Genomic DNA, 20,736 nt, shown 5'->3' on the forward strand with positions numbered 1-20,736 from the left:
TTTGATTCATTGCCGGAGGTAAAAGGAATCTATGCGATGGTGATGGTGTGTGTGTTGTGACACTTGCTGCATGTAAACATGGTAACTCAAAATGTTAATGGTGGATCAACGTCATACTTGGTATGGTGTGTGGATCCGTCTCATTAAGTACAAGAAGCCTATTGTTTTCTGGGAAGTTCAATGGTCATTTGGGGTCAACAGTTTGTCAATCTTTGTGAACACAATAACCCCAAAAGTACATCTTTGTTGAAGTGCATACATGGTAAGCAGATTCAGATTCAGTACTTGTAAGTAGACTTTATCTTGGTGTGAGTATCAGTACAAGGCTCCAGGCCCTAATACAAGTTCTTAATTGTTCATTATTATCTATGCTGGATTCCAAGATACCCATAGTACGTGTAAGAATCCAATTCCAATAGGCTGAGTAGTGTCTGGTACCTATACTAGAATACAAATAAGAGGATGGATTCACTACAAGGCTGCTATATCATGTCATGTGTATGGATTGACATTCTTATGGAAGCTTTGATGCTTTTTTTATCCTCCATCTGTTTTTGTTTTAGAGTATCCAAAAATATGTCCCCTTTTTTTTTCATCCTACTTGGGGTTTGTAGCTCCTCTGAAAAAACGCAAGTCAACAGAGCAAATACAGAAACAATCCTTGCCCCCGAAGGTTGCCAAAAAGGACGGCAAAGAAAAGCAAGGAGGTAAAAATACCAAGACCAATGCTAAGGACTTCCAAAATAAAAAGAAAACTGATCCGAAAGGTATTTGATTAAAACTGAGTAGTGTTTGCTGTGCTATTAGTTATATATTATCCAAACTTACTTTTGAACTCTCTTTCAATCTATATTTCCAAGCTCTGCCTTCTTTGGTTTACTTATAATAACAACACTAACAAAACTAATAACTTTCTTTAGCAATTTTCACGCTGTCATTAACATCAGTCTCTTTTGACATATTATTAATAACTAACTTTGAAGTGCTCTGTCATGAGGTGCTTAAGTTTAGGTCTGTGATCTCACAAAATCTCTGATTGATCATGTTGCACGACATACTTCTCAAATCCAGGAAGACACATGCCTGAGGTCTAGTTATTTCCCACAGCTTATCTGGATTCCCAACCATGTATAGAGGGATTGGAAAACCCTTATCTACACTGTGAGTAAATGAAATGACTTGTCTTGCAGCGGCCGTGTACATGCTGATAACATTTACAGGAGGATTTGTAAACACTCAATGGTCTATCTCATGTTTGTTTGTGGTTTTGTCAATTATCTATTTCTGAGGATATTTGACAAGGATCTCAACAGATGGTCGACTTTTCCTTTGGTGGTGTATGTAGTGTATGTTGTCATGAAGTTGACAGATCACAATCTAAAGAGCAGTCTGTTTGCGTACTTTGTATAGACTTACAATTTGTTAATATTTACATAAATTCCTTTTGCAGTGATTTCATCTGGGGGAGGGGGTAGAAGAGGAGACAAATTCTTCATTTGATATTGGATGTTTCAATCTACCAAAGAGACTGCAGATTTGCTTCCACTTTTACAAAAGCAAATCTCCCTCTTCATTCTCTCCTATTATTGGAATGACTTGTCAGAAACTTGTGTTGCCATTCTATACAAGATGATATATGACATTCTTATGTTTACAATCAGTGGTGCACCCATGTATCCTTGCTGTAGCTTTACCCCCCCCCCCCCCCCTCACCAGAAGGAAATAAAGTGGGCGCTCGGCCCATCAGCCACCAGGCAGAATATGGATATTACAAACAATGCTATTGTGCAATACATCAATTACAACATGTATGTGTAGTACAACCTAAAATTCTTGAATGTGATATATTGTGATTAATAGCACTATCTACGTAGGCACCCTCCTTTTTGACCAAACTTTCTAAAATGGAGGGGACACTTCTCTCCTGGATGGCATAAGATCTTAGGCACATAGTACATAGTGTTTTCACCCCGGTTTACAATTGTGGTGCATCTGGATGTAACAGTTACCTTGATATTGTATATAAGTATTGTTAATGTAAACTGCCTGCATGGTAGTAAAAGGCAGTTCTCATGCCAAGCTTAAAGGCGGTTACTTGTTTTGGGGAACAAAACTATAAAAGATTGGACAAATGTGCCCATTTAGGAGGATACTGTGTATATTTGCAATTGTATGGCAAATTCTTACAATATACATGGTCATTGCTTCTTATGATGACACCAACATATGCTGCTTTGTCCAGACCTGTTCATACTAATATTAATACTGACCAATATATGTGATTTGTTAACAGAAAACATATTACATGTTGCTGTCACTTACAATTGACTGACTTAACAAATCTTTGAAATTCATTCAGTACCTTCTTATATAATTTCTGCAGGGAGGCCGGATTATGTGGATCAATGTACCTTAAAATATTAAATAACCTATCTGAAGTGCCTGCTTCCCTCCCATCCCATCCCATCCCCTCATTCCCTCTCCCCTCCTTCTCCTCCCCTATCTTCTCCTTCACCCCTATCAGTTATGAGTAGACCTATGTCAAACACTACTGAGAACTAATGAGAACAGGTGAATCATCTGCATCCAAGTCTCATACTAATTACAATTGAGTTGTGATAAAAACCTATACAATAATACAGGACAGTTTACTATTGTAACCTAGAGTAATATATACCAAAGATCACTTGGATGTAAACTCAGATCCTGAGTCCCACTAATTAAAAAATTGATCTTCCAATTAGGAAAATGTATCTCCTTCATTTCAGATATACATACATCTATATCAAACTTGAGAATGGTCATCTGTTTTGTTCCCAAACATGCTTGTAAACAAAACAACAACAAATTGTCAGCTATTGTCAAATTCTAAATATTGGTTTTACCAAATTTCTTCAGAGAATCTTTCCTCACCAACGTTGAAACTAATTGTGCCTGAAACCTCTTGAAAACATTGCATAATTTGGATACATACGACCGTTAAAGAAGAAGTGATACAAATAGTACTAAATTTTAGCATATCTTAGCATTGCAGGATGAAACCAATGATCTTTTAACCCACGAGGTTGTTCCTTTTCATATTTCGAACACACACTGCTGTACATTAATATGATAACTAATATCTTTTCTAATATACATCCCAACAGACAGCAAAGTTTAAAGAGTAAATTTCTCTTTAACCATGTCTGGAATCATGAGCATAGATATTTTTGCACTTCGCAGCAAGCCTTTAGTACATGTATGCTACTTTTGTATTTGGTTTTCAAAGGTTGACTTTTTTCCTCTCAATGCTTTTCCAAGGCAAACAAGAAGATGGGGTCGGTGCCTGAAATACCTCAAAAATAGAGCACAATATCTTGAGGGTAGCAGCAACCTTTTCACTTCCTCTTCTTGCCTAATGGATGTTCCTGACATGAAATATGTTTTGCTTGTAGTGTGTTTCTGCTGTTTGTCTCAATTCTTGTTATAATCAAGCTAAAATAAATTGCTAAAAGGTAGTCTCGATTTTTTATTTTCAATATAGTGAGGGTTAAAAAGGTGTCCGTTGTACCGGAGAAACCAACGAAGGAATCATCAACAGAGGATGAAATTGCGGTGAGCCATCCTGAGCCTCTAGGTGAAGAGACTTCATTTTATGAGGGTAGGTGCATATTAAGCTTATTTCTGATATAAGTCTGCTTTTTCATATTAATATAATTGTCATTTATTAATGTGTTTGGTATACATTGAGTAGGCGAAGAAATATGATGTTTGGAGTCCCATTAATGGTGAGAATGCCATTAACTTGAAATGAGTTCATAGAATTAACATACAACATATCCTAAGCATCATCTTTAATTTGCTATTTAGCTGGTTCACACATTAAAATGCTTTAGTTCAACAGAAGTAATTTCAAAACTTCTTTGAAAACATTGGTTCTATCCTTCAGTTCATCCTGCAAGTGAAATTAGTGCTTCAACTTTGTGGAGGACAGGGTAGCACACACAAACAAATAGTGTAGTTTGTTCCCTCTTTGTTCTATGTTTATTTACCAGTTAACTTTTTGAAGTGGCTTCATTTGAATCTGTGACAAGTCACAAGTCTGTTTCTTGTTATATCTCAGGGGACTGATGTAGCGCACTGTAGTGCTCCAGGCCCAACTGTTTGAATTGTGCACGTTTGGGTTCGTGGATGTGTTAAGTTACTAATTGATGACCAGGGAATAAACTAACATTGTAAAAGTCATATGAGAAGGTGTTGCCTTGATACAAGACTGTCAACCCTCAAACTTTTAACGTTTTTATGTTTCTTTATTTCTGTTTTGTTTCATGATATAAGAGGGTGATTGGAAGGTTTGGGTGAAGACTGGAACAAGTGGGACCAAGTCTTCTGTAGTCCTGGTGGTATACGGAGAGAATAAAACATCAGAACCAGTAAAACTCGGCAAAGGGGGAGAGTTGTTTACATCTGGAGCAGAGAATGACTTCAAGGTAAGAGAAATCTAAGTAGGAGAAAACAGTTGATGGTAGAATATATTCATTAATTTCAGCTCAGTATAACTGCAGATGATACTAAAAGTAAACCTTCACCAAACAAGAGTAACAGGGGAATGTTAACAGCTACTTACAATGATGGTGAGCATTTATATCAAGACTGGATTCAAGGTATCCTATTAACAGTTTACCAAGAAGTACCTCTCATTATGCCTCTTTATGCAATGAATCGCTTCCTATTCCTGTTGCAATATTTTTATAAGTCTAGATTTGAAAGAGCATTTGGTAATCTATCAGTACAATCTAATTAGCCTGTGGACAAATACTTAAACCTGATTTAATCTTCCCTCTTTTATGTTTTAATTTTTTTTCTTAGTTTCGTGTCTGTCTAACAAGTTTTAGGGGTTCAAGAAAACATATACATAAAAAAATAGGTGTTTTCATTCTTGAAACTTAACAGAGTAGACAATTTTCTGTCATTCTATTTACTATCAGGTCCAAAGAACCAGTGCACATGCGTTTACCATCGGAAGTCCTGAAAAATCAGTCATTAATTTCTGTAATTATTTTACAATTTTTCAGGTCAATCTATCTGATTTTGGAGACATTTACAAGATTAGAGTCGGTCTAGACACCATCAGTAGAAAGGCTGCCTGGAGACTTGATCAAGTCAAAATGAAAGATATGAACTCCGGGCAACAACTGACCTTTAAGTTCAAGAATCGATGGTTAGCCATGAGAGAAGACGACGGTTCTGTTTGGCGAGAGGCAGCTGCTGTGAGGCCTGGAACTAAACCTCTCCCAAGTAAGTTGGAAATCAAATAGATTTTATGAATATTAAACCATGTCTTATCTCGTATCATAGTTTACACTTACACTCTAATAATCATTCACAGCATGATTTAATTGTCTTCTTATTTTTTTCTTATTGAATAAATGAATAATTGAATAAATGAATAAAAGACCTTCTGAATATATTTAGGTTTTCAGTATAGACCTCAGATTTGAACTCCCCCCCTACCCCCGTCAAACTACTGCCCCGGAGGTTTTGATGTTAAAGTTATTCACAGAGAATGTGGACTGTTTATTTACACAAGTTGAAGTCTGAGTGATGATGAATGTATTGATGGTGACATCAAAATACTAATTGATATTTGTGCATTAATTACCATTTTTCTATCGTTAAGCTAATTTAAGAGGAATACAGATGACCAATCAGTAATTTATTTCATCAAATGTGCTAAACATGTCTTTGCTTGTTCCTTCTTTTCTCTTTTTACAGTCAACAAATATTCTGTTCAAGTCACTACGGGTTGGGAGGCTGGTTCGGGTACAGATGCTAATGTATTCCTTACCTTGGTTGGAGAGAAGGGAGACACAGGGAAGAGACTATTACACAAAACAGCAGATAAGGAACTTTTCCAGGAAGGACAGGTGAGCTTTATACGTCAGAATGACGAGAAATAATATGTTGAAGGTATAAATGAAGTTTGAAATTTGGAAGCTGTTTAAACCCAGAGTTTATAGATTAAACCACATTGGTCCAGCAGGTGGTGTTATTCAAGTTTGTCTCCTGTCTACTAGCGGACAAACTAAGGGGGTTCATTATCACAGCTAGCCTGTATTACAATACTGCAACATTTCAAGTGGTAAACCTACTATTAACCTGAAATTCTGCCAAAAGTAGTAAGAGACAGGTCTGTTGGAGCCAATTAGATTTACACTGACACCCTTGACATATCAAAACAATTATTCTGATAATCCTCTTTATTCCACGTCTAAGTAACTTAAAGTCTGTTTTGGGCCAAAATTAATATTAAGTTCTAATCACTGCCTACCATATCTGTCCAAATGCAATGAGCTTCGTTAAATCAGTAAATTATGAAATCTTTATTTGCTAAATTTTAACATGTGGTCTTGATACTTAGGTAAGGCTGAATCAATATCAAACAATAGAGATTATCTCATCAGCCCAGCAGTGCCTGTTGCATGTCAAAAGTAGCACAACACAAAACATAACTTTCTATGCAGCCTGGCTGCACGATGCTGCAGCCCCCGCAGCCTCCTACTTTTGACTATGTGTCTGTCCCTCTCCTATTTACCTTCACTAACAATTCTCAGTGAAAGCTTGTTTGTCATTACTATTCTCATATTCTTCATTTTTCTCTGCATGATGTTTACCAGACCAACATGTTTGAGCTTGAAGCTGTGAGTGTACAGAAGTTAAAGTCTATTGTGGTGGAGCATGATGGCACTGGAGCTGGGGCTGGTTGGTTCTGTAAGGAGATCCTTGTCAAGGAAAGCAAAGATTCTAAATCAGAGTATATCTTCCGATGTGACAGGTAATAACAATATCTCATTTAAATGTACCTGTGACTGGTACACAGTTCAATTGCCTGTTGGTGTGACAGGTACCTGACAGTGTATGTGACCGGTACTGCAAGCCCTTAACTTTCACTGTAGCTGAGACATACACACAGACAGGTTTACTTGCCTACAGTTGTGACAGGTATTACAAATAACAGGCATGAGACTCTTCCGCGGAAACGCGGATTTCAGATTTTTTTGTTTTTCATTTTCGCGTTTTTTCTCGTAATTCGCGTTTTTTATTATTTTTTATTATTTTTTTTATTTAATTTTTTTTATTTAATTTTTTTTTTTTTTTTTTTTTTTTTTTTTTTTTGCCGAACATGCTGGACTGTGAAGGAAAGGAACACCGAATTTGACCAGTGGTGGAATCAAATAGCACAAAGCAAGCAAAAAAGCCTTTTTTTGGTTCAAAAAAGCTAATGGATAAATTATACAAGCAGAAATTCCACACTTTTTTGGCGAGTTACGTGATGTGATAGATTCCATCTAGAGTCCACCATTTTGCATTTAACCCCTCCTTACCTGACAAAAAAATCCTAAAGTGGAGGGGGACACCCCTTCCCCTTAAACCCCTCCCCCAGGACGGCGATATATAAATTTCAGATTTTTTTTCCCCGGCTCAGTCTCATCCCTGAAATAATACTGGACAATCTGTGTACATTAGTTTTATAAATCATCAAATACCTGTCTCGTCCATGGTTGTAATCAAACCAGTTTTGAAGTGATACTACCATCAACTTCTGACATTATAATAGTGATGGAAGCATTAATACTTGCAATTAGTTATTCCTCAGTGCCTTTTTACAGTGTTTTACCTATTATATTAGTAGCAAATGATACCAGTGTGAACTGAACGAACAATGGAAAACTGACTTGGAAATTATAAACAAATGGAAAGGAGAAAAGGAATGTTACTGCTAGAACAGGGATTTGAACCAATGACCTCTGGGTTTGTTTCTCAGAAAACCGATAGGAAATTTGAAACAAAAACTTGTGCTCCATTATTTGCTCATTATCAAGAAAGGTTGTTAATAGCAGGAGAACACTTACTACAAGGTTTGCAAACTTTCATTACACTTTAATTTTAATTTTTCTTCAAGATGGCTGGATGAAGGACAAGATGACAAATTAATCAAAAGAGAACTTGTGCTTACAGAAAAAAGAAAAATCAAAGGTATGTTGATCTCACCTTCCTGATAAAAGCCATATTTTATTCTACAGACTTGAAAATATTCTATTTTGTCAAATAATTTGAGCATCACCTATGAGGTATTATCAGCTTTATTCTTTTGTACCAGCTAGGCAGCATAGCAAATAATCTCTCCCAATCCTGATTTTCAGTTTTGTTCAGATAACACATTGCATATTCTGCCTAGTGAACCAGTAGCAAAATTGCCTTACTCCATGTAATTTGTGTATCAGGGGATCTGAGCATATCTGGGGAAGTACAGAGAAGTGTTTCCCTAAGAATGGTGCATAAATTCTCCATATATAATAATAAGAAGTGTATAGTGGGGTTAGCCATCCTCAAATATCCTTACCTTTTTTAAAATTTTAGTTATCCTCACCTTTTCTTCTTTTTGAGTTTTGTTTTCCAACCTTTTGCAAACATTATTCTGAGTGGTTTTATTTTTTCATTTTGATCCTAGCAAGATAAATTTCACCATTGATTTAGTGATGACTCACTGTTGTGGCCTGTCTTCGTTGGATATTTCCGATGCAACTATGATTACATTCTCTGTGCTTGTGACTTTCTAATGGTGGGACATTTTATAAATGCTAAAAAAGAAATTTGAATTATAAGAGTTAATGGATCGTGGAAATAGATGTACTTTCTTCAAAATTTGAATGCATTTCTGCACAAAATGACAAATCTTATTCATTTCTCTCATGTAGAAAATGACTGGCATGTGTATGTGACTACTGGAGACGATGAGAAAGCTAGTCTTGCAGGTCCAGTCACTTTGTTTGTTTATGGTGAAAAGGAGCACAAAGAAGTTACTCTGAACCCAGTTCACGAGAAAGGATTTTCAGCTAGTAGCATTGAAGACTTCAGGGTGAGTTATAGGTCTGTTTGATTTGGTTCGTAAAAGAATTTGTTTGACAAATAGTATCCATTGGTCAGTTCACTCAGATGTACGTAGCAACTTGAGGCATTACAGCTGCAGTTAACATCCTATAACCGACATCAGTATCATAACTATTCAATGTGTAAGGAATGATGTTGGAATAGATACAGGTATAAAAGTTGTTGGCAGGAGATATTCTGTTCTTTTTGGCATCACAATAAATTGGTTTATTCTGGAACTTGGTGTATGAAATTGTATGAGTGTGTAGCTCATGCACAGGTTATTGACGTTAGCAGTCCATGAACCAAGTTAGACTGCAGAATTGACATTGTTAACAATGCTTGAATGAAATAGAGGCCAGATCAAAGTGAAGATCAGAGAAGATTAAAGTAGCAGGAACTTCAAAAGTTCTGTTTAGATACATATAAAGTTATTTCATCAATTGTTGTTTTCTGGTTCTCTTAGATCAATGTCGGTGATATCGGGAAATTCTCAAAGGTCAGAATCGGTCACAAGAATCCATCAAAGGAGAATTCATGGCACTTAAAATCCCTCCAACTCGTTGACAAGAACTCTAGCACCGTTCATAACTTTGAAGCAAATCGATGGCTCTCCCCTGAAGAAGATGATCTAGATGTGTGGAGAGAATTTCCAATTGCACAGGAAGGGAAGAAACCTGCTAATGGTAAGTATTTGGCCTTTATTTACCCCCAAATAAGGCAACTCTGACATTTGTATCAGCTGCTATAGGCTGGGTTGATACTTTTGACTTAGTGATTAGCTAGTGACATATTTTCCATCACAGTTTGAAGAGTAATTTCTCAAAGAAACGAGAGGGGAGGTGTACGAGAGGGGGAGGTATACGAGAGCGGGAGGTGTACCAGAGCAGGAGGTGTACGAGAGGGGGAGGTGTACGAGGGGGGAGGTGTACGAGAGGGGGAGGTGTACAAGAGGGAGAGGTGTACGAGAGGGGGAGGTTTACGAGAGGGGGAGGTTTACTAGAGGGAGAGGTTTACGAGAGGGGGAGGTGTACGAGAGGGGGCGGTGTACGAGAGGGGGAGGTGTACGAGACGGGGAGGTGTACGAGAGGGGGAGGTGTACGAGAGGGGGAGGTTTACGAGAGGGGGAGGTTTACGAGAGGGAGAGGTTTACGAGAGGTGGAGGTGTACAAAGGGGGAGGTGTACGAGAGGGGGAGTTGTACAAGAGGGGGGAAGTACGAGAGGGGGAGGTGTACGAGAGGGGGGATGTACGAGAGGGGGAGGTGTATGAGAGGGGGAGGTGTTCTTGGATATAAAAATTCATTGGTTAATGCTGCTTCACTGATAGAAAGTTAATGTCTTACATTAAGGTCATAGAACCAATGCAGTACTCTTTGTTAGTGTTCTAGGTTTACAAAATTTAATAGTCCTGAAATGTTTGTTAATATCACTTAGGGTGTAAACTTTGTAATGGTCAGCAAAAAGAGAGCATCATTAGTGTACATTATTCTGAAAGAACTGTCACATAAGAATACTGTGTAGAATGTCTTATTTTATGTTATATACATATGCAAGTAAGTATCATAGCCTTAAAGGATGAGTATAGACACAAATATCATTTTGATATATTGTAGACTGTTAAATTTCACTGCTGGCAAAGCACATTCCAACTGGAACATCTATAGCGCTTTTAATGTGTGAGAAATGACCCTTTAAACATTCTAGGGTTGATCAATAAAAGTGATTGGACTGTTTAGACTAAGACACAGACCCATTCTAAGGTCGGTTCCTCAGATGTAACACAAAACTTTATGGGAAACCATAACACGTTTGGCTTTAAATGACAGTTTTAAAATGTAGTACAAATTTATCAAACACAGATGGTGTTTAATGTCATCTGAAGGTGCTCTGTTGTTAACATATATATTTTGTTTATTTGTTTGAGTAATTTGAATATATAAAGCAATTTATTAGACATCAACATTTCTTCCTTTCTTGAGAAGTCGACGTCATTAGCAGTTTCTCCCCACAAAGGAGGATTCCATAGATTAAGCATATTTTAATAGTGAATAAATTGAAAACCAGAATACCTGTAGTAACATTACTAGCACTCATTACCCCCCCTCCACACCCCCACCCCTTCTTTCAAGACTAACATTCTGCCTCTAGAGAGTCATCCTTTTAACTACCATTGCTCTTTACCACATGTCATTAATGTTTAACCTTTTGATCTTTTTTCAGTGATCAAGTACTACATTCAAGTATTCACCGGCAGTGAAGCTGATTCTGACACCAAAGCGACGGTCTCTCTCAACATCTTTGGTAAAAATACAGATTCTGGATCAAGACAGTTAATGAAGAGCAAGAATAACAAAAAGATGTTTGCCAACGGTCAAATGGATGTGTTTGAGATCGAGGCAGTTGCCCTGGGAAAGCTTCAAAAGGTTGTGGTCGGACACGATGGTGAAGAGAAAGGACAAGGCTGGTACCTGGAAAAGATTGTTATCAAAGAATCCAAGAATGCTAAGAATGAGTTTTTCTTTCCTTGCAAGAGGTTAGTGAAAAAGGTTTTCTAGTTTTGCTCTGTAAATCCTGAATCGTACTGTGAAATAGAACTAGTAGAATTCTCTGGTGGTATTATTTGCTTGAAGGAATCGCGACTTAAACAGCATATTGATGTATTTTGGCAGCATCCAGAAAAGTTTGTAGGTCAATATTTATGTAATGTACTAACCAAAGTCCATCAAAATACAGAAAAAAATGATAAAAGTGTGATAAGACACCTTCAATGAGGATACCTACCACCCCGACAAGAAAACAAGAAGCTTGTGGCAATCCGACCTGTGATAACAGATAAAACATATTACAAAAAAACATGGAAAACGTGTGTTTTTTGGAACCAATGGCACAGGTAAAATCGCGTGTTTGGAAATGTGTGGAAACCAGTAGGTTGACATGTTTGACAAAGTGTAACAATACATGTTTCTACAAGTGAAAAACCTGATACAATCCAATTCAAGAATTGTACAATACATAAACGAGTTGGAAAATTCTGTATCACAGAAAACCTTGCTGGTTTACAGATGTTCACAATATTGGAATTCTAGTTACAGATTCCTGTGTCAATATGTGTTTCTTACACACTTTGTGCCAGGAAAAACTGTGGACATGTGTGAAAAAGGGGAGAAAATTGTCAAATCTGTGTCAATGTTTGTTAAATTCCAGGAAGTTGTCAGAGATAATCACAGGTTTTCACATGTGAATTTGGTACCCGAGACACATGTTTTTCTCTGTAAGTGCAAGAAGATTGTACAAAGATGCCACAAATTGGTTGTGAAAAGAAATGTGTGTTATTTTTCTTTTAACCTTTTGCTTCCTCTCTGACAAGGTTGAATGATTTTGATGATTACTTTTGTCATCTGCAGGTGGTTGGATGTCGGACAGGATGACGGGAAAATTGAAAGAGAACTCTTTGTCGGGAAAGCACCTGCAGGTATGGGCATTGGACCGACAGTTTTAGAGTGAAGTCTTCTTTTTTTCTGTAGCATTACAGACTATCTAGGTTTTAAATTTTGTTACAGAAAAAGCGGTTTGATTTGGGTTAGAATTTAAAGGAATCCAACGAACCGAATGTTTGAGTAGTTTTGTTCTGGGATGGAAAACATGAACCTTCACATAATATAACTGTGAGTGAGAAGTAGTGGTTTAAAATCACAGAATGTTTATTGGGAAGCATTGGAATGTATGAATTATTTGTTTTGTGCAGAGCGTTCTGTCAGCTTATAAAACATTTGTGTTTGGTAAGATTATCTTTACAGTATTATAAATACATTTAATGTCAACTAACTGTAGTACAGTGTATGTGCGACCCTGTCTGCAATAGTTTGTTCTGCACACTGAAAGTCTGTGAAGGATGTTTATATTGAAGAGACATGTCACAGTAACATTTAATCCCTCTCAGACATGACAAATTTAGTAGGTAAGGAGATAATTTAGGTAAGGTTCACCTGTAGATAGCTAATGAGGTAAATTAGGTAAGGTAATGGTAAGATAGGTAATGATGTAAATTTAGTAGGTAAGGAGGTAAGTTTAGGTAAAATTCACTATAGATTGGCAATGAGGTAAGTTTAGTAGGTAAGGAGGTAAGTTTAGGTAAAGTTCACTATAGCTGATAAGGTAAGTTTAGGTAAGGTAATGGTAAAATAGGTAAGAATGTAAGTTTAGGTAAGGTGCACTTCTAGATAGCTAATGAGGTTAGTTTAGGTTTATAATGGTAAGATAGGTAATGATGTTAGTTTAGGTAAGGTTCATTTATAGATAGTTATTTCATGCATATGACTTACAGGAATCTTGATTCACTTTTGTTACAGCTCCAACCTGTGTGACATCAGTAGCAGCAAAAGCAACCGTTGACACCTTGACCGTAACCTGGCAACCACCTGCAGCAGTGACAGGTTATAGAGTGACACTTGACCCTCCGGATGCTACAACCTCTGAAATTAAAAGCAGTGATTCAAAGCTCACTGAAGTTCTGTTTGAGAAATTGACCCCAGGAAGAGAGTACCAAGTCAATATTATCTCTATTAATGGGGACCTTGAGAGTGAGAACGTTTCACTAAAGGCCACGACAGGTGAGGTGGAAGTTTGTTGATCATTCCTCAGTCATTCTTCCATTGTTTTCTAATATAATATACATGTTAAACCAAACTTCTCTGAAATTCCCTTCTTCCCATTTTTGGTTGTATGGAATGGAACTGGTATCGCAATACACAAGGTACTATGGCTTCTGATTGGCGCTTTCCATCAAATGGCTATATAGGGATCACCACCAACTAACGTCTGGATGGCTCAGTTGGTAGAGTGTAGGGCTTGTAATTTCTGAGGTCAATGGTTTTCAGTCCTGCTTCAGCTAAAAATTCCTTGGCTCCTTTAAGCCAGAGTTTTAATAATCCTTGAAATAGACCAATGATACATTCTAGTATGCCAGTCATTTTTTTCATATTGTTGTTATTGTTTGATATCAATAAATGACTTTGTGTGATTGTTATTTACAAGCATTATTTCTCCAAATTCCTAAAAAGCAATGTTAGTGAAATGATGAGTCTGCTTTCTAGCAGTTAAGCTACTTTTGGGTATGATTGGTCTAAATTTTGTCAAATTGGCAGCACACTTGACAAGAGTCTGACATGTCATGTGTAGTTTGTATTGTATGATTCCTGACTCACAATGCGATAGCTAAACTTTAAAAAAAGTGTAATTGACTTCTCACCAGATTCACTCAAGTTACCTGAGCTATGTTAGTTTTGTACAAAGTGTGAAGTTACTTTCGTCCACAAACTTGGAAATTTGCGGTTCCACAGTTAATGCTATTAACAACATCAGCTCTCATTCTTATATGCAAAGTAGGCTAGGTTTGTGTTAAGTGAATTAAATTGATTGTATGTTACATTCTTTCATCAGTACCCAGTAAAGTGGGCAACCTTAAGGTAGATGCCACAAAGGATACCATGAAAGTATCTTGGGAGAAGCCTGAGGGCAACGTGACATGCTTTAAGGTCAAAATTCATCCCAGTGATGCAAAGAAGCCCACAGTTAAGACTAAAGATGGAGAAACCACCAAGGTCCAGTTTACTGGTCTGACCCCTGGCAAGGAATACAAGATTGAGGTGATATCAATCAGTGGTGAAAAGGAGAGCGAGAAAGTTACTGTCTCTGAAACAACAGGTGAGATCAAAGTCTGGTTAAGAGGCTGCTGTTGGATATTGAGATTGTCTCATATTGTTCCCTCTGAGTCCAAACTAAAATATTGATTAGTTTCCATATTTGTGAAGAGAGGAAGAAATGATTACCAGGGATCCAACTCAAGTCAGGCCCAGAGATGAGTTTATTGGGCACAGGAGTTGTAATCCTTATTTCACTGACTAAAACCTTAAACAAAGCCAATAATTTCATTGATTGACGACGACGACGACGACGACGAAGGCGGCGGCGACGAAGGCGGCGGTGGCGACGGCGACGAAGGCGGCGGCGGCGGCGACGGCGAGGGTGAGTGGTGGTGGTGGTGGTGACGATGACGATGACGATGACGATGACGATGACGACGACCATGAGACCATGAGACCATGATGATGACCATGATGATGATGACCATGACCATAAAAGTTTCATCCATAAAAGGAACTGTTCAGAATGAGTATTGTGAAGGTGGCTGGAACGATTATTACTGAAAAAATTATGATACAGGGAGTTCCTCAGTCCTTCTGATTACTAACCTTACAATTTCTTTCTTTCGTTCTTTGATATATTCAGGGGCAGCAGAAGTGGTGCCTGCACCAGTAACGGATCAGGCATTGAAGGGAAAGGTTAACTCCTTGACAGCTACATGGACGAAGCCTAGTGGTGACATCACCGGGTACCTGGTGGTCCTAACCCCGCTAGGCAAGGACCCTCAGGAGATGAAGATCGATAATCCAGATGAAACTAGTGCAGAGTTTAAAAACTTAGATGCTGGCCTAAAGTGTACTGTTGATATCATCCCGTTAGCTGGGGAAACCAAAGGAGAAAAAGTGACAATTAAAGGCAGAACAGGTTTGTACTGACATTAGATACTTCATCTGAGGAAGTTGACAAAGAGAGAGAGAGAGAGATAGAAAGGGATTAAAGTTACAAACGTAGCATGAAAATTTATTTATTATATATAGCAGCTGATTGTGTGTTCAAGTAATTGTGTTTTGCCATACAGATATGTTTTAGAATAGAATATATTGTAAGTTTGTAGTATTTATGCACAACATAATGTGTAAAAACCTTAAAGAAAAGTCTTCTACTTGCAAAACAATAGTCCATACATAAACCTCAGGTGTATGGCAAATTAATACCTACCCTGCTCTTTATACAAGAAATGGATCTTTCATCCTACTTGCCCATTGGTGGTCACAAAACGTATTTCATACTGGTCTCACAGAAAAATTACACCTTCTACTTTTGTGAATCTGGTTTCAATAGCAATATTATATGATATTTTAGAAAGTCATTAAGTTAAGCGAGCTACAGATATTAAATAATTCCGAAAAGATTAAATTACTATTGATTACTTATACTGCAAAAGCTTTTATGCTTTGAGTGAGCATAGGATGTTTAGAATAGGCAGAGAATTTTGTCTTCATTCAAATGATGGAAATAAGTAGTTCATAGTTTACATAAATGAGAAATAAGCTATGAATTCAACATTACCCTATAATAGTTTTGATGATCAAATAAATATAAGTGCAACATTAGATATCAGGGCACATTTTTGTGGTACTCCAGTCATCCGACACGACCAAAATTGGATAACCAAAATCAGCCTTGGAGCTCTACTTCAAATTCAGATCGCATTGAAACTAAATACCTGTGATAGGTAAACTGATAAATTGCTATCACCCCCAAAGCTGGTGTTCTATTCACCAAACCTACACATCTCTACTACAGTACTGTATGCATTGGTCTTTATTTTACTTTACTACAATTGCTGTTCGGTCAACCTGAAAATAAGGGCTGGTTTTCCAAGGGACAACCAGATAAAAAAAACCTTACAATTTTGCCCTTGATATTATCAGATCTCAGTTACTCTGCTCTTTAGTTTGATGATAAAATGAACTTTTCTCAAAGTGAAAGCTCTCAAGATATCGTTGCCACTACTGTGACTGTTCATCTGTTCTTTCATATCATCATCCTGCATGCCAATGTCAAAATCACCATTCAGATGTACAGATTTTAGAATTGTTTGTTGGCATTTTAAGAAAAAATTCTCCAATTCAAACAAGATTATGACTACATCGTTTCATGAAAATCATTTTTCTTTGTGTTTATGTTTATCATTCTGCATATTTTGTTTCCATCTTGTTTTTATTTATATCGTATTTTTCACCTGTCATGCTCGCTTCTGGAATGATATACGCAGAACTTGCAAAAGTTCCTAAAGTAAAGTCAGCCAAAGCTGACAGCACTTCAACCGCTATCAAGGTAACGTGGGGAAAGCCGCGCGGTGATATTACTGGGTATCGTCTGACTTGCATACCTAAAGAGGGGTCAGAGTCTGACACCAAGGAAATTAAGTTAGACGGCCCCAGAAATTATGAGGCCACTTTTGATGGTCTCGACTCGGACACAGAGTTTGTCATAGAAATTTTCACGGTTCACGAAGAAAGAGAAAGCTATAGGGTATACCTTGCGGCAAAAACAGGTAAGATTCACAGATTTTGCAATTTTTCTACGCACGCATGGGTTGCTGTTTATGATGTTTGTTCGACACCTTAGCACATTATGATCCTTTAATATAGATAATAATTTTAACATAGTAAAAGAGTAAAGTGCTTGGCATTGGCAGGAATTTATCATTACAGAGCTAACAATCCGAATGTGAAATGTTTGAAAATTGGTTTGAAGTGCAGCAAAGTATACTTATCCCTATTAACAACATGTTGTGTTGCACTGTTGATAGGGTAAAAATATCTTATACATAGGCCTACTTTCCTGTGGAACTCCTTTCTTCTTCAGCCCCACTAACCAAGTAGGGATAGTTGACAGAAATGTTCAAATTTAAAGTGTTCATTTGAGAATCTATAAAATATGTCATGCATGACAATTGCTGAGAGTTACAGATAAAATGTTGTGAAGTTCTTGGAAAACTACCCTGATTGTAAATGGACACCTTTATACTTGAAACTTTAATATTAATTCTGATATTTTCAGTAATTTTGTTGTATTTGGTGGTTAAATGGATTTAACTGCAAGACGAGTGTGAAAAGCTTAAGTGGTTGCTAATCACTATTTATGTATAGATTTAGTTTTAATAAAAACAAAAACTTTGAAGAACGGAACGATATTGGGTACTTAATTTAGCATGTTTCAGTATTCAGATATTAAAAGTGTTTACTGTTCACAATTGAGAGACAAGCTTTCTAGTAAAGGGTTGTCATATATGGATGTTGATGGTTTCAGTTGTTACTTTGGGATCAATTTATTTTGGAATTTCATGGGGCGATACTATTGTAAGGCAACTTTTTGAACAATTGGTGTTTTATTATATATGTGTTGGAGTATCAATAATTTGTCACGAGTAGACTTTCTTGTCGGTGTTTAACTGCTAAAGTGTTGTTCTATAGAACTTACTGGTGAAGGCAACATATGCTTGACATCATTCCAAGATAGGCTGTGTCATTTGGGTTTCAGTCATGATTTCCTTTGTGTGGTGGTGGTGCTCATGTTGGTGTAAGGATGTCATTTTCCTTTGTGTGCTGGTGGTGGTGCTGATGGCGGTGTATGGATGTCATTATTTCCTTTGTGTGGTGTTGGTGCTGACGATTGTGTAAGGATGTCATTATTTCCTTCGTGTGGTGGTGGTACTGATATATTGGTGTAAGGATATCATGTGTGCTGGTGGTGGTGCTGATATTGGTGTAAGGAAAAATGGTTTTAATTAGTTTTGTGTCCTAAAAATCACTATTAATCTCAGTACATCTTAAGAGATTTTTTAGATTAAGAAATTGGTTCCACCTATTGCACTTACTTTATAGTTAGGTTATGTTTAAGTTTTTACTTCTGCAAATAATCTCCTTGTTTGAATGTGTAAGTTTCACTTTGCACATACTTTAACAATTTAACAGCAAACTCCAAAAGAGACTAATATTACTTTGTCCTGTAGATATCATAACCATATATCAGAAGTGATCTGATTTGAAAATACAGTTGTTGATAGCAAAACTTTGGCATGTGAAATTCTATGCTGATATTACCTATGGAGGCTCTGGTACTGATGACATGTTATAGTTTGTGACTATTTCTCCTATGATTTAGGCCACATTGGTATGTTTGATTTCTTATGCATCTCTGCACTATTTATTGCTCACTTGTTGATCTCGTGTACGGCACTGTTTGCAAGGTCTAAATGGGTATTAGCACATGAACATTGAGCAAAAGGTAATATATATGTTTTATATGATAGTGTACATTAAGTTTTCTTGATAACCAGTAACATATACAACAATTAATCTTCCTCCCAAGATACTGAAAAGTTCCCCAAGCTTAAGAGTCCATATGAAGCTGCTGTAAAGCCTGTAGCCATGTTTGTCTTATTGTGTTAATACTTGGGTATTCATTCCAGAACCAGTCCCAATACAAACAGTGACCGGCCTCTCTCCCGGAGAGATCACGGAAGATACTGTCATCGTTACATGGTCACCAATAGAGGACAGTGTCACAGGATATTTGGTGACCGCATCGTTGAAGAGTAAACCGGAGGAGACCATCAAAGAGATGAAAATAGATTCAACAGAAAATCCAGAAGCTAAGTTGGAGGGTTTAGAAGAGGATTCAGATTACGTGATCGGTGTCAAAGTTGTGGATGGTGAGAGGATCGGAGAATCAGTGACTCTATCAGTCAAGACAAGTAAGGCACCTTCTGTAGGGTATTAGGTTTTGATAAAATTGGGATGATTTGGGTATTTTAGTGGTGGATCAATATTCTCTATCATCCCTATAGTCATTGTCTTTAGTTAGTTTTTGCCTTCAAACTTACGTAAGCCGGTTTGGCTGTTGTTACAAAAATTTCCTGAGGTGTACTAAGCCTACAAAGTCTCCATTCAAATGAGATGCAATCATTCAAATTAGGACACCATTACTAGATTTCTTTCTTTCATCAGTTCAATGTTAAATTGTGAGTAACATATCAATCCAATGAGTTTTGAAAATGTTGCCATCAGACAATAGCAAATGGGGAGTATTAAAAAAATATTTTATTTATATTTTATATTTTTATTTATATTTTATTTACATTTTATTTATATATAAATATTTTATATTAAAAATATGGGGAATATTAAAAAAAACAAAAAGAAAACATCAGTACTGATACTAACAAACTGCATCGTTATCAGAAAGCTGTCTCAAGTAGTCTTGGGGGTGTTTGCAGTAGATTAATAGTTTGCTAACACAATCTTTTCTCAAAGATAAAATGTGTCATCTATCCCTCTGGTCTTTCAATATTTGCTTATATTTTTGGGTCATCTTTTGTTTATTCTTTACACATAGTAAGAAGAACAACTGCTGTCCAGATCTGCCATCCTAGCTGCTTATTCTCTGTGAAATTTCATTCTATTTAGCTACAATGACTGGCAGTATTTAATATCCAATAACCATTGTTACTTGAAACAAACCTAGTGGAATGTTTGACATAGGTCTTGTATTGTTGATGTTTTTCCTTTTGTCCCATTTCTGATTTTCTGTTGTTGTGCATGTGTGAGTTTTTTAAGCAACCTTTTAGATACATTTTTCTTTTCCATTGTAGAGCCTAAAGTGTTGCCCGAGGTTGTAAATCTATCAAATGAAGTAACAGAGCACAGCATTACCCTCAAGTGGGAGAAGCCAGAGGGAGGGGTCAAAGGTTATGTTGTTTCTTACAAAGATCTTGCAACAGATTCAGAAGGAAAGGAGCTTATAGTAGAAGATGCTGAACAAACAGAGGTCAAAGTTGATGGTCTGGAGCCATCAGTGGATTACATGGTTTTGATCTGTGTTAACTATGGAGACAAAAAGAGTGAAGGAGTCAGCCTTACCATACAAACAAGTAAGAGAATATACCCTTACTAGCTACATACTACAGAGCTCAATGATCATTCTCAATCAACAATGTCAAATTGGTCTTTAATATTTATCAATGGTGTGATTGGCTAGAATATGAGTAAACCTCCTTTAGAACCTCATTTGTATTGTTCTAGAAGCTCACTGTATTGTCCTGTAGAAGTAATACATCCTCAGTTGAAAGAAAATGGAGATCGGTTATGGGTTCGTGATATTAAAACAAAGAA

At 36.9% G+C, this 20,736-nt stretch overlaps 1 protein-coding gene across 4 annotated transcripts in view; it reads left to right on the forward strand.

Annotated features, from left to right (window-relative positions):
* The window catches only part of LOC139974565 (uncharacterized), a 135,385-nt gene that overhangs the window by 82,685 nt on the left and 31,964 nt on the right, over nucleotides 1-20,736 (forward strand). For 3 of the 4 annotated variants that reach the window (XM_071981798.1, XM_071981794.1, XM_071981795.1), the window contains exons 18-34: nucleotides 615-767; nucleotides 3,524-3,640; nucleotides 4,318-4,469; nucleotides 5,055-5,277; nucleotides 5,755-5,906; nucleotides 6,657-6,814; nucleotides 7,943-8,016; nucleotides 8,739-8,899; nucleotides 9,377-9,596; nucleotides 11,132-11,444; nucleotides 12,316-12,383; nucleotides 13,261-13,521; nucleotides 14,351-14,614; nucleotides 15,200-15,478; nucleotides 16,833-17,114; nucleotides 19,035-19,319; nucleotides 20,217-20,495. In XM_071981798.1, coding sequence (XP_071837899.1) covers nucleotides 615-767; nucleotides 3,524-3,640; nucleotides 4,318-4,469; nucleotides 5,055-5,277; nucleotides 5,755-5,906; nucleotides 6,657-6,814; nucleotides 7,943-8,016; nucleotides 8,739-8,899; nucleotides 9,377-9,596; nucleotides 11,132-11,444; nucleotides 12,316-12,383; nucleotides 13,261-13,521; nucleotides 14,351-14,614; nucleotides 15,200-15,478; nucleotides 16,833-17,114; nucleotides 19,035-19,319; nucleotides 20,217-20,495 — 3,441 coding nt within the window. The remainder of the gene's footprint in view (nucleotides 1-614; nucleotides 768-3,523; nucleotides 3,641-4,317; nucleotides 4,470-5,054; nucleotides 5,278-5,754; nucleotides 5,907-6,656; nucleotides 6,815-7,942; nucleotides 8,017-8,738; nucleotides 8,900-9,376; nucleotides 9,597-11,131; nucleotides 11,445-12,315; nucleotides 12,384-13,260; nucleotides 13,522-14,350; nucleotides 14,615-15,199; nucleotides 15,479-16,832; nucleotides 17,115-19,034; nucleotides 19,320-20,216; nucleotides 20,496-20,736) is intronic. The other variant, XM_071981797.1, reaches the window with a different exon arrangement.

The sequence above is a fragment of the Apostichopus japonicus genome, chromosome 9 (assembly GCF_037975245.1).
Source record: "Apostichopus japonicus isolate 1M-3 chromosome 9, ASM3797524v1, whole genome shotgun sequence".
Taxonomy (NCBI): Eukaryota; Metazoa; Echinodermata; class Holothuroidea; order Aspidochirotida; family Stichopodidae; genus Apostichopus; species Apostichopus japonicus.